This window comes from Condylura cristata, unplaced genomic scaffold, assembly GCF_000260355.1.
Source record: "Condylura cristata isolate star-nosed mole 26May11 unplaced genomic scaffold, ConCri1.0 scaffold00005, whole genome shotgun sequence".
NCBI classification, from domain to species: Eukaryota; Metazoa; Chordata; class Mammalia; order Eulipotyphla; family Talpidae; genus Condylura; species Condylura cristata.
This window is the reverse complement of record NW_004567106.1, coordinates 62,394,908-62,408,582: the sequence shown is the minus strand read 5'-3', so window position 1 is coordinate 62,408,582 and position 13,675 is coordinate 62,394,908. Positions and strand designations below refer to the sequence as shown.

The 13,675-nt window shown below is 41.7% G+C and overlaps 1 protein-coding gene across 1 annotated transcript in view; it reads right to left on the bottom strand.

The window, feature by feature from the left end:
* The window catches only part of EXOC4 (exocyst complex component 4), a 648,177-nt gene that overhangs the window by 621,381 nt on the left and 13,121 nt on the right, over positions 1–13,675 (bottom strand). Inside the window, exon 2 of the mRNA XM_004677057.2 lies at positions 3,841–4,030. Within this exon, the coding sequence (XP_004677114.1) occupies positions 3,841–4,030 (190 nt within the window). The remainder of the gene's footprint in view (positions 1–3,840; positions 4,031–13,675) is intronic.

Genomic DNA, 13,675 nt, shown 5'->3' with positions numbered 1-13,675 from the left:
TCTACTGTCTCACCCACTGCTTCCCTCAGCAGTGTACTTCATCAGTCTGCCTCTTCATCTTCCCACTCTGGCTCTGGTGAATAATCTTACCAACTACACCTCTGGCCTGACCCCAGTTCTCGTATGCATAGATAAATAATTCTTAAAAAAAAAAAAAAAAAAAAAAAGTCCTGTCATCTCATCCACCTAGCAAAGCCTGGAGGAACACATTCAATTACCAGCAGGCATCACCCTCGGGACTCAAGTCCCCAATTTGTTCCCACTCACATGTGCATGTGTTGGTTAGTGCTGCTATGTTAGCTAGACACTGATAGAACCTACGAATTCTGGAGTTTTCAAATGCAGTTATCTCATTTTGCTCAACGTTATAGGGTATTCAACAACAGGATGCCTACCTACTCTATTGTTTGCATTACTTGACCTGATTAAGCAAGTGGAGTATTTCATTTACACAAATTTTTCAAACAAGAACAAATTCCAGTCAACTTGACTGATACAATAAAATCTGAACTATCTGAGCAGAGCCTCAAATCCATCTGCCAACTCTGTAGTATCCTTAAAAACAGAATTCAACCAACAACACAGATGTCCATATAGAAAAAAAAAAAAAAACACCAGATAGAGAGCATAAACATTCTGTGGTCTCAAACTCAGGTGAAAAAGAATGAATGTGACCATCTTCACCTGCCTTGGTTCCCATGCCAAGCAACTTAGTGTGACAGAGTGGTGTTGCTGGAATGTACGTCACATCACATCCTGCACACGTAACCTCTCCTATCACCCAGTGTTCAAAGTCCTGACAGTGTGCAGGGCCCTTCCAGATCTGGCCCATCCACCACACTAACAGCTCCCTCTCTCCCACTTCCCATGCTGCTTCACCCCATAAACACCCTTAATGCTCCCCCAAATTCCAACCATGTTCCTGCTTCAGAATTAGTTTGCATCCACTGTCCTTCCTTCCTGAGGTAATTTTCCTGACTCTCCCTCAATTCCCACAAGTGTTGGCTTAATGAAGCTTCAGTGAATCTTCTCTGGCCAATTTATTTTAAACAGTTATTTCCTATTCTCACATGTTTCTATGGGGGTGAGGGGGTGGGGGAGAGGGTGCACCTATCTTATTACTCTCTTGTCTGGCTCCCTTGACTAGAACATGAACTGAAAATGTTAATTCTATGAAAACAGGAATTTTGGTCTATTTCACTTACCTCTAGATCCTAGTGCTTAAAGCAATACTCAGCACAAAACAGATATTTCATACACAGAAATAAATCAATGTTGTGGAATATTATTTACTTGCTTTTCTGTCTCTTCCCACTTGCCCTTACACCCCATGAAGACAGAGACTGCTGGTTTCCAACTGTCAGAGCCCAGTATCTAAAACAGGCATACAGCTGGTAACAAATATTTGCTGAATGAAGCCCCACTATGGATTTTTGGGGTTTTTTTTTTTTTTTTTGGTTTTTTCCTTTTCTTTTTTGGCAGAGAGCAGAAAGAACATTTCAAATCTGAGCTATACATTCTCAATATCTTGCTTGGCTCTGAAATACAGTAGCTAAGTGATGATTGGATCACCCCCTTTTTCCTTTAAAAATATATATACCTCTATTTTGTATATAATCCAAAGTGCAATTAAAAACCAAAAATGGCTGGAAAAGATTAGTGAGGAAACATCAGTGTTTCCTTGGTGATAAGAAGTGGACTTTCAGGCTATATGGTTGTCAAATTACACAATGAAAATAAATTCACTTTTGTTTTGCCCCAACATTCTTCTTATCCAATCAATTATTAAAGGCTTCTTTGAAAAATGTTAGCCCTTTCTTCTCTTCCCAATATGGAAGCTAATTCAAAACACAGTATTATGTGACATTTACTTTCTTGACAACTGTCTGATAGCATGAACACGATTTTTCCCCCAGGTTTTTGTTTTCTTTTGCTCAAAATGCTAGTACACTTTAAAAAGATGAGGATGGTGCAAAGACCATGGCTACTAAAACAAAGTGAAATAATCAAGATGAAATGCACTCCCAGCACCAGCAGGCCCTCTTTGTTTGGGCAAAGATGCTATCGATGCAGGGCGAAAAGGAGCCAAGGCAGCGACATTAGACAAAGTCCTCTCGGTCAAGCACACTAATCACACAAATGCCAAAAGGTCTTTCACCCTCACCATGATTACCTGAGGCAAAGCCAGAAGGTCAGCAGCTCTATACATTCATTTTCCCACCTCTCTTGGGCTTAACATATTGGGTCAAAGTGGACTACGGTTTACCTGCAGCCACGGATCTATATAGCATTACCTAGCTTCATAGATAAATCTGGAGGATGAACTCAGCACTTGTAAAGGCAAAGAATTACAGTATTCCCTTCGAAAATGCCCAGTTAATCTTAAAATGTAAACAGGTCAGCACTTGGCTTCCAAAAAGGTTAAGAGCTTACTCATTCTGGAACTGTACTCTTAGATGCTGAAGTTTCTAGCATAGCACTCGTAGGAGAGTGATTTATGTATCTGTTAAACACCATAATACAAGGTCTACAACGCAGGGAAGGAAAGACCCAAGCGTGGCTTAGCACAGCGATGACTGGGCTGCACAGGGGGAGTTCCCTCACCACGAACTAGCACTAAGGCAGGCAGCCCGAAGGCTCCGTCCCAAAGGAGGGAAGGCCCATACTCGAGGTTCTGGACCTCTCACCCCAAACTCCCTGAATGTTGGCCGAGTTGAGTTCTATAAAATTTCATGTAAGGGGGGGAAGACAAAAGAAATTACTGCTTTAAAAATGTCTGAAAACCAGCAGCAAAACTTTCAAGTCAGGGAGACTGGTGTAGGAATTGGAAATATGCTGAGTGGGGGGTGGGGATCAGCGTGCCTAGCAAGGGTCGACCATGAATGTGGCAACTACAGTCATTCATCAAAGAAGACAGTTAAGGTATTAGTGACACTCAGAATGCACAGCAGGAACCACATCACTATGAGGGGACTGCACAGCTGCACTTGCCCAGTTCATCCCTTGGTCAAATCTCAGCTACTGTTAGGAACTACTTTACCCTCAAGGCACAGAAGACATGGTACCCAGAAACCAAGAGCTTTTCCAGGACTTACCACAACAGGCAATGGTGAGAGATGGAGGGAAGGGGAGGGGTGGGAAGGAAGGGAAAATGGGGGCAGCAGGAAGAAGAGGGAAGTAACAGAGAAAAGAAACAGCTCCAACATATGAAAGAAAGTGACAAACTAGAAGCACAGGCTTGCCACTACTCAAGAAAGATGCTTACAAGCTTTGGTATTCAAATATTTCTTTTGATGGCTCAATAATTTGTGAGTTAGGTTTTCTGCACCAAAATTTCCAAGAGTGTGTAATGTGTGCAGAGAAATCACAACCAGCTTCAAAGTGGGTGCCACACTCAAAGTACTTCAAAAAAATGAAAAATTTCCCATTCTATAGCAACACACACACACGCTTACATCAAACTTGGACACATCAAACATGTTTACTACACTGCCCGGGAGCCTCTGCACTAAGAGGCCTGGGGTCTTAAAGGAGCTCTTTTCTGGGCTAGGATTCCATGCAGTTTCCCTCAAGTGGAGGCCCTCTCTGGGTCATTTCTCTCTCTCTCACCCTGAGGTAATCACAAAAGCTGAGGCAAAGACCTGGGGCAGGACCAAGGGAGCTCAGAACTCCTTCAGGGCAGCTCTTCAGCCAGGCTGTGTAGATGCCTGCAAAGTTCCTCAAAAGTGCCCTTATGCCTCCCTCACTAAGGCCACGAGCCACGTCCACGGTTCCTGTCCACGCTGCATCACCTGGACTAATGAACGCCTCTGGTCGCCAGCCAAGAGACGAGGGACTCACCTGCTTGATCTTATTCCGCGAGTTGGTGATGCGCTCCGTGATGCTCTGGTATGTGCGAATGGCGGTCGTCAGCTCTGTATAGTGCTGCACGATCAGCTCGTCCAGGTCACGGTCACATTTCTCATAGGCCTCTTCAAGGCGGCCCTTCTCATTTTCTCTGTCTTCGACATCATCACTGGTTGAGAGAGTCCTGGGAAAGATAGAATACATCAAGCTGGATCAAACTTAAAAGCAAAAAGTAAAAGATGAGTTAGTATGCTACCATGTCTGGGTCACTAACTAGAAAACAGAACAAGTGGGCCTGGTGGCACAGGGGTTAGTCACAGCACTATCAAGTTACCCGCAGCCACTGCTACATGGGTTCGATTCCCAGCCAGGGAGTTGACCCACATGGCACAGCAGACCTCTCCTGTTTCCCTGCTGCTTCACAGTAAATTCCAGTAGCCCGGCTGAGTGGACTGGCTGGTTGCCTACCCAAGAAGCCTTCTTGAACCAATTACAACCAGGCAACACATGGGCATGGATTTCACACGCATCTGGGCAAGTCTTGGTTGGTTTGACTAAATCCTACTAACTCCTAGTAACCTCACTGGTGACAGGTCTGGTCAGGACCTAAAGACTTTTAGAAGTTTTCTTGCAAGATTATCAAGAAAGGGGTCCTTTTCCCCGACAATGGCTATCATTACACAAAGCTGACATGCTCCAAAACAGCAGCCATCTTACAACTATGAAAGGGAAGGCCTGGAGGCAAGCCCAAATACAGAAGGCAGAGTAGCCTCCCCCAAGGCGGCCCTAGCTCAGGACTCCCGGTGAGGGGAGATGAAGAAAGAGGTCCTTGCTTAAGTCATTTTCAGTGGATCTTCTTCAGAACACAGCTAAAAGCATAGAATTGATCACATTATTCAGACACTAAGAAGCTACCTTCCACGTAGCTCATTTGAATGACCTGAATTTGGTCCAGAGCTGCCAGCAGTCTGAAAAGAAGGTCATAGTAGCACTAAAATCTGTTTGAAACAGCAATAACATAAGCTATTCTACAAGCCAGGCCCAGAATTTACTATTCTCCCAACAGCACTCACGAGATTGATATGAATCAACAATAAGCAGGGAATGAGATACACTTATTAAAAATCTTTCAATAACTTAGTTTGATACAGGGACCACAAATCTTTGTTTCCGCTATTATCACTCCTGGATAATTTTTTTTAATTTAGTGTTATAATCAGCAACAAAGAAACCTTTTCCTCTTATCTGTTGACTGTGGTAATTTAGAGTTTCATTAAATTCCCTCAGATTTGTCAGCTTATACATTCAGTCGAGTTTATTTCATTTATCCTTTTTTAATTTAGGGAGGGGGTTATTTCAGGCTTGCCATGATGGATGCCATCAATTATAAGTCCATCATTAGAAATGCTTTCAGAGATGGTCCGCCAGCAAATCAATCATATATCCACTCCCAGACACTCAAAGGCACAATACTGTACGACAGTCGTCTCCAAGCTGTCATTTAGGGCCAAAGATCTTTATTCACAAGCCACATAATATATAATTTTTTTTCCATTGAAAGGGAAATTCAGCAGGCTAGTCTTTGACTTTAAACTAACCTTCAAAAAGAATTTTGTAAATGTGGTAGGGATGTGAAGAAACCAAGACCAGCATAAAGGGTCTGGTAGAGAGAAATGTAATGGAGTGTACCCCGCCATAGAATGTGGGGTACACTCAAGAAAGCAAAGCAACACAAGCAGCCCAGATTAGAGACTAGACTTTCGCTATGCCAAGCCCCGGGGTTCTCTGTCAACTGGTGACCCCATGCCAGATGGCCTCCACACGAGTGGAGAGCTTAGGGGGAAACTGGTTTCAGAGATAAAGCTGCCAAGATTACTTGCAACATTTGGGTCCAGAGTAGCTTAGCAAATCTTCCTGTTGTTTCCATGATACATAACTTTGCTCTTTAAATCTGAAGCCCTCCAAGCTGTTAATCTAAAATAAAGTATAATCAGAAAATGTCTTCAATTTATCAACCATCCCAAAAGGGAAGAGTGGCTTGATACTTAATTCTGTTGTTTCTCTCCACAAGAGCACACAGCCACAGAATTCTCAAAGCTACCCAGGGCCAGTTTACCACCTTCCCAAAGCCTGGGGTCCTCTCCAGTGCTGCCATTTATGGGAGGAAATAAGCCAAACAATTCCATGTGTACATTAACGAGTAGAACTGTCATCGAGGTAAATGTCAGACGCAGCGAGGACACCTTCTCAGCCATCAGCTGTCACAGTGACACACGCGTGCGAGGAGTTGTTTAGGAAAAAGAAAGGGTTACTAAATTAAGGTTAGAGAGTAACGTGGTTAATAGGGAATTTTAGCTCCTATATTCATTATTAGAGAAAATAATTATAAAAAGGACAGCTTGTGCCAGGTTTGCCCCATTTGAAATCCATCCTCTTGATGTTAACTGGGCAGAATGACATTTTGCCTTTAGTCAAAAATACATTAGTGAACTCTGAAAGTACAAAACCATTAAAAGTGCTTTTTTTTTCTAATTAAGAGAAAAGGCAGGCTACAAGAATAAAAATAATAGCTGCTAATATTTAGAGTGGCTTGCTCACTGCCAGGAGCCAGCTGTGCTGCCCACTTTCTTGCAGATATGTGTAATCCTCCTCATGGCCCTTTGCAGAGGGCCTGTGAGTGCCTCTCCCTTTTACAGAGGTGAGCAGCTGAGACGTGGACGCGGTAAATTAATCTGCATCACCTCACAGGATGAAAGACAGGAACAGTACAGGGATTCCAACCCCGGGTCAGCTCATTTTCAGAGTGTGCTCTGGAAAGGGTCAAACTGCCCAGGTGGGGGCCCCGGCTCCGTGTCTACAGCCCTCATGCTTCCTTGTGGCGTCTCAACTTTGCTGGGTTATAAAACAGAGATAAGCATCCCTCTCTTACAGTGGCTGGGAAGAATTTAGTGAGGCCTGGCAGACCATCAGCACTCAATAAATGGGGGTAGATTTTCCCAGCTGCCTAGCTCACAGCAACAGCAGCGTACTAAGCGAATCAGTCAGTAAAAGCCAGTGCATTTCCCCACAAGGTCACAGAAAGGACTCTTTCTGGAGATACAAATTCCATCACCCCAAACACTGGATCATTTGGCACCGAGCCTGAGATTTGACCTGTCTCTCACGTCACACCTCCATACTGTCAAGCACTGAAGAGTCTGACTTGTTACCGACTGACAAACCAACTGGCTTTACTGATGCTAGTGGAGACACAAGACTGTGCTCAGAGGCTAAGGACTGGATTACTCAGAGCACAGCAAGCAGCACGAGCGCCAGCATATCTGTATCAGACCCCACTAACCCCAAGCCCTGTGGAGGTTAAGCAGATGGGTCTAAATAGAAGCCTTGCACCCTGGTGTTACTGGAGAAGCCCTGAGCTCAGACAACGGAACCACTTATATTAGGCAGGACGCATATCTGTCCTTTGCTCTGCAGGCAGAGATGTTCTCCATCTTCCAAAGCTGTCTGCTAAACAAATGTCCTAGATAGAGTCCAAAATCATGAGCCCGTGGTGCTCAGCTCAAGAAAGCCAACACCCCAAGGAGAACAGCACCAATAATGAAACCTATACCGGGTCATTTCAAGGGCAAAATGGTGTGAGCAACAGACCCCAAATATCCATTTCCAACCTCTATCTTTCTGCATAATTAGACCAGAAATACAATGTCTCATAGAATAAACCTGTGCAAAATGAATGAATGATATGATCTAGTAAGATCCCATGCATGCTACCAAACCCCAGCACATCTCATACTTCAATGTGGGATTATCTTATTTTAAGCCCATTCCTTGACCTGAGCTGAGAGCAGAGTGGAAGAGAACAACTGTCATCTCTCTATCTCAACCCACCACACAGGTCAGGGACCTCTCCCTCGCCTTCTAAGGGAGGGGTGGGAGGAGGAAGCTCACTTGCTCACAAAGCAACTCATTGCAATTTTGAACAGCTCTACTTGTTACAAACCCTTTCATTAAAATAAAATCAGCCTCCATATAATTTCTAGTTCCTAGTTCCACAATCCTTAATAACACAAAATAAGTCTATTCCCACTTCCACAAAATTTCTCTTGAAATGGTAAAGAGCTCTTAATACTTCTTTCTTAGATTAAACACCCAATTTTTTCCCAACAACTTTTGCTTTTCTTCTCCAAGGCATCCACAGCCCACAACCCGTTACGTTCTTCTGAAATCCCCTCCAAAATGGCCAGCATTCGCCTTGCTATGTGTCTGACATCCACAGGAGTGGTTTACACATCCCAGTTCACTTACTCCTAACAACCACCCCAGGATGCTGGAGCCTTTTTTTTTTTTAATTTAATTTATAACAGTTTATTTTTACATCATATATTTTTTTTCCATCTCAATTGTAATCCCCGTGGGTTTCCCATCACCATGTCACCCGTGTCCATCACCAAAATGGACGCTGGAGCCCTTTTCACCCCTCTTCCTGCAGATGAAAAGACCAAGTGGTTTTCCTGACAGTTTTCAAACTCTTAGGGGAGTCAAATCTCAAACCAGAGCAATTTGGATCTTGAAAGCCTCCCTGTCCAGCCTCCCAAGATGTGGTGCTGACCACAACACAGCCCTAATGTGGTATAAGCATTCCAGATGGAAGAGGTTTTGTAGCTCATAACAGGGCACTGAATTTTAATAATCCAGACTAAAACAAAACCTATTTTTATATAAATATTGAACCCCCAAATTATTCAAGACCCCTTTAATAGTAAGTCCTGATAAATTGGTTTTCACTCATACTGAGAAAATTTAAGACTAATGTAAAAATTTACATGCATCCCTATGTTCTAAGGGGGGGCTGGGGGGAATATGAGAGGAAAGGGGGGGGGAGGAAGATGAACAGGAGTTAGTGTATCTGTTACTGTCTATTATCTGCCAGGCATGTACTATTGTGTTATTTAGCACACAGAATCGAAAATAATACCCAAAACAGTCTGGTGTGAGTAGCAACACCTGTCTTGCGAGTAAAGAAGCAGAGGGACAGTGTAAAGTGACCTGTACGCACGCACAGAGCTAGCCACACTGGAACTGGAATTATAGGCAAGGTAACTTGGTTTTAACCCCAAAGCCCATGCCCTTTCCAATATACATATTATGAAATCTTCCTGTCTAAGCCTTTATGAGCTTAGGACAGCACCAAAAATTAAGAGCTAACTAATGAGAGAAGGAAATCTGGAGATGTACAGGAGCATGAAGCACTGTTATCAGCAGTTATAGTTTTAAATCTGGACAAGGTTTAAAATGCATGAGTTAAAAGATCCGAGCGAGGAGCAAAGGATTGATGTTACCACCCTCAGATGTGTTCAAGTTCCTGAATCATTTTTTAGGAATTTTCTCCCCATCCCTCTCTCAAACCCATGATGATTTATAAACAATGCAAGTTCACAGAGAAACATAAAAGTATGAACTCGAGTCTAGTCAAAGTTGGACAGATATTTCAGGATCACCAGGAAATTTTCTACTAAGACAGCTCTGGTATTTCACATGATGAATTACATCTCCAACCATGACTAATTAATCCCCAGGAAGGAATTCATTTACCTAATGGGCTAAAAGGATCATGATACACATGTTAAGCTATTGTTAACAGCACCTAGTAGGAACATGTTATTCTATGGTTTTGATGAATTCTTAGTCAACAGCTCTCAAGCCTGCCCTAGAAACCAACACAAAAACCCGGAGTGACTAACTGTAGCTCTAAAACCACATGTGTCAATTTCCTTTACTTATGCCAGCCTCTGTACGGCATTGTAATGGTCAAGGGTTTTGAAAGGAAAATAACTAGTCACTATCCCTGGCTCAATTTTGCTTTCACTTTGGACTTAGTGGAGTAATGGAGTCTAGACAGGAGAAAGTACACAAATGCCGATACTATTGTTAAAGACAAAAGGAAGCTCAAATAAAAGTAAAGGCACAACTATGAAAACAAGGTTAGTTACCCAACAGTAACCTATCAGTCAGGAGGAAAAGTAACCTTCAGTCAAAGAATAAGAGGATGCAAAACAATCCAAAAGACTACCATTAGAATACACCATAAGTTTCTTACGATTTTCAAATACGTCAACATGAGACATTTGCAGCTCTCACGTTCTTTGACCTTGAGTGTGTCAACATCATGTCCTTGACAGATAAGTATACTGGCTACCAGGTTGTTGTGAGAACAGGCCTTGTGTAAAGCAATGCAAATACAAAGACCAGTCCAGTGAGCATGGGCAGATTATGTTTTTAGAAACCAAAGAAATTATCTGTGAGTCACAACATTGTTAGCCCAAATTCCCTAAAGTCTCCCCCACTGAAAAGTTCCTAAGGGGTATTTATTTATGAAGATCAGATCTTCTTTCTGTATTTTTCTGGTGCCCAGTAGCTTAGGGCTTACGAACAGCTTAGTAACAGCAGTAGCAAGCAGCAGGAGCTGAAGAGGTCAGGCAATGCTGTTCCCTGCCTTAAGAAACAATTGAAACTAAATTAGCTCACACAAAGATACGCTTTGTTCACACATCTCTAGGAAAGGACAAACAGTTACAGTGACCCTACTTAGTTCACTTAGTCATTCAACAAGTAGCTATTAAGCACCCACTACTTAGCCCCCAAGGGCTAGAGATAATGTCAGGGGCAAACCCAACCCCTGCCTCCTGACATTTACATTCTAGTAGGGAAACAGGTAGTAAAATAGAGAACCATTTAACACAGAGACACTGGCAGTAGCAGTTATGAGAAAAGGCAGGCAGGTTAGGAGGAGGGGAACTATTTTATGCAGGGAGGCAGGAAGGGGCTTCAGATAAAAGATGCAAAATTTGAAAAAGGTGGCTAACAAAATGTGAAAAAATAAAGTATTTGAGGAAGCACCTGAGCCTCAAGATTACTTGGAGGTGAGACCATGATTCTGGAAGCAGTTCTGGAAATTTTAACTAAGTAACGAGGCCTCTGTATCTCTGTGTTTCTTGTGTGTGTTTCTCATGTCCAAGGCCTAACCTCCTATGTAACTATATTTAGAGAAAGAACCAAAAGGAAGTAATGAAATGGGACGTGAGGACATAAAGGTTGGGCCTTCATCCTTGTAACAGGAAGGAGCACACGAGAGCCCTCTCTCCCCTCCTGTTCTCTCACAGGTCACAGTGAGAGCACAAGGTGGTGGTCACAGACACACCAGCAAGAGAGAGACCTCCCTAGAAACCAGCCAACCCGGACCTCAATCTTGCTCTTGGACTTCCAACCCTCAGAACTGTGAGAAAATAAATCCCTACTGTTAAAAGCACCCTGTATGTGATATTCGGATATGGCAGCCAGAGGAGTCTAATACAGACCCTGTAAAACACAGCAAAATTATTTTCATTGGGAAAATACTCATGGCAGATGTATATCCTCTTTCAACCTCCCAGCCATCAGCAACACAGACTCTTGGCAAATCTACAAAAAGAATTAGCTGCCTAATACTGCTTCAGTTAACTAAACTAATTAACCTGCTCCAAGAAACATTTAAGGTATAACACCTGAATTTTGGTGACACCTGCAGAATAATGAACATTAAGTCATGCTTTCTGGAAACAGTTAATGGCTTAATTGTCTACTAAGGACATTCCTCATTGGCATCCAGTGACCTCTCTTCTAGGAATAATAAAGACTAACAAAACAATTAATGGAAACCCCTTCAAGCAACTCAGAAAAAAAGCTAATTATAAGGCTCCACTTATCCAAAAAAAAAAATAATAATAAAATAAAAATCACTTACTGGGCAGCTTCTGATCTAGAAAGCACAATCTAAAATAAAAATCAAATCTCAAAAATACTCATTCTGGAGAGTTCTGAAAATGGACCTGTAAGCAGAACAAGTGAATGTCACAGTCTCAATCCATAAACCCTTTTCTGTTAGAATTCTTAAAAAAAAAAAAAAAATTAAATATAACAGAAGAGAGCACTAGACAGTCATCTTTTACAAAATATTCTAAAAAGTCAAAATCAGTATTTTTAAACTCGCAACAAATGCTCAAGGGTTAACAACTTTAAAATGCTCACTCCAAGTAGGAGAAAAATTAACTATTAGCTTATTGATCTTTCTAGAACATAATATTCCTTTTTATTATTGATCTCATTGCAAGGAGAAAAAAGAGCTGACATGATTCTACAAAATGTGAGTCTTATTGTTTCCAAAACTTGCTTTTAACCAGAAGATATTAGATTGCACTTTTAGATTCATTTAGGCCATCCTTCAAGTGTATGGAGTCAAATTTTCTTTAAAATCTGAAATAGCCAACCTAAAAAAAGCCTGACAGTGACTTATATCTTGTATCAGCAGGAGAAATACACAGACAATTCTGTGTATGAGGAAAGTGAATATGCACACAGAGGAAGAGATTGCTAACAATATAAATACTACGCAAACAGCTGAGATGCAGGTCTTCATAGCCCATTCTACTAAGCAGGACATTTTGTACCTGATAAATTGATGAATGCTTCCACTGAATTATAGAGACCCCCATAATTCTGAGTTTGCCTTCAAATAAAAAATCCCATTAAAGACATGTTAGAGATGTGTATCACTATGTAATCACATAAGATACGGCTACTCTCAAAGCATAACCAAATCTACATTATACTTTAAATCGGATTTTATTATATTCAATTACACATTGTGATTGCTTGTTTTTTAATTATGTCTTATTAGAGACCACAAAATACAAATTAATCCCATCCCAGTTGCTAGCAATTCACAATGACAAGTCCCTCTGAAAAAGTTTTCTGATGCATACAAACAACATCCCTTCATTCAGTACAAAGACATTCATTTAATAGCAAGTGACAGTAAACAATTTCTGCTTTAAAGTCAATTGAAAATTCACTGGTGTCTAACTTCAGACAGCACTTAGTGCCAATTACTACACGCAACAAATGAAGCTTTTTAATATTTCAATTAACTCTTACACACAATACTTCCAGGGACCATAAACTCTAAACTGTGTCGCCAACAGGAAGGAGCCACAACCTAAAATTAAGTCGAGTCACACCCACTACAGCACAAACTGAGTGCAGGGCTGAGAGAGTTACTCTACTTCGTTCCCACTTCCATCTACCACCTTGCTGAAGCATCTTCTGCCATCTTCTCATTCGTCTTCTCTAGGATAATGTCTTTGTTACTACAACACATTATAGAATTTGGCCATTTAGGGGTAGATGAGTGCAGTTTCTGGAGAGTTCCTTAGAGCCAAGCTAACAGGTGTTAATGGTAATCAGTTGTTTTGGAAATGCTGAGCTCCACAAATTGAAGCGGGTTTCTTAACTACAAACACTCAGGAGGTTATAAGATGCCTGTAGGAGAGAAAGGAGGCAAGGCAGAAGCAGAGCTGATAGAATATGAAGATATTTTTGTACCATTAATGTACAGAGCCTTGTCATTCTCACACCTTAGCCCTTCATACAAAAGTTAAGATTTGGCAAGCCCAGCTTCTATACTTAAAAACACATTCCAATTTTTCTTTATCTATCCCCTCATTAGGCAATCTCCTTCCCCACTTATTTTGGAAGAAATTCTAGAAATTGTTAATGTGTCTCTTAATAAGCCTTTAAAAATATAGATCCATAATACCACAATTTCAGCTCAATAAAGTGATTCCTTCTGAGCTGGTTTCTTCTACCTCATTTCCCCAACTCTGTCCTAGAACCACACAATCATCACGGAGCATTCACCTGGGGCTCCTGTTAAGCTGCCATTCACCACAGGCATGTTCAGTTGTGCCTGAGATACTGCATTTTGAACAAGCTTACAGGTGATATTTGAGAAGAT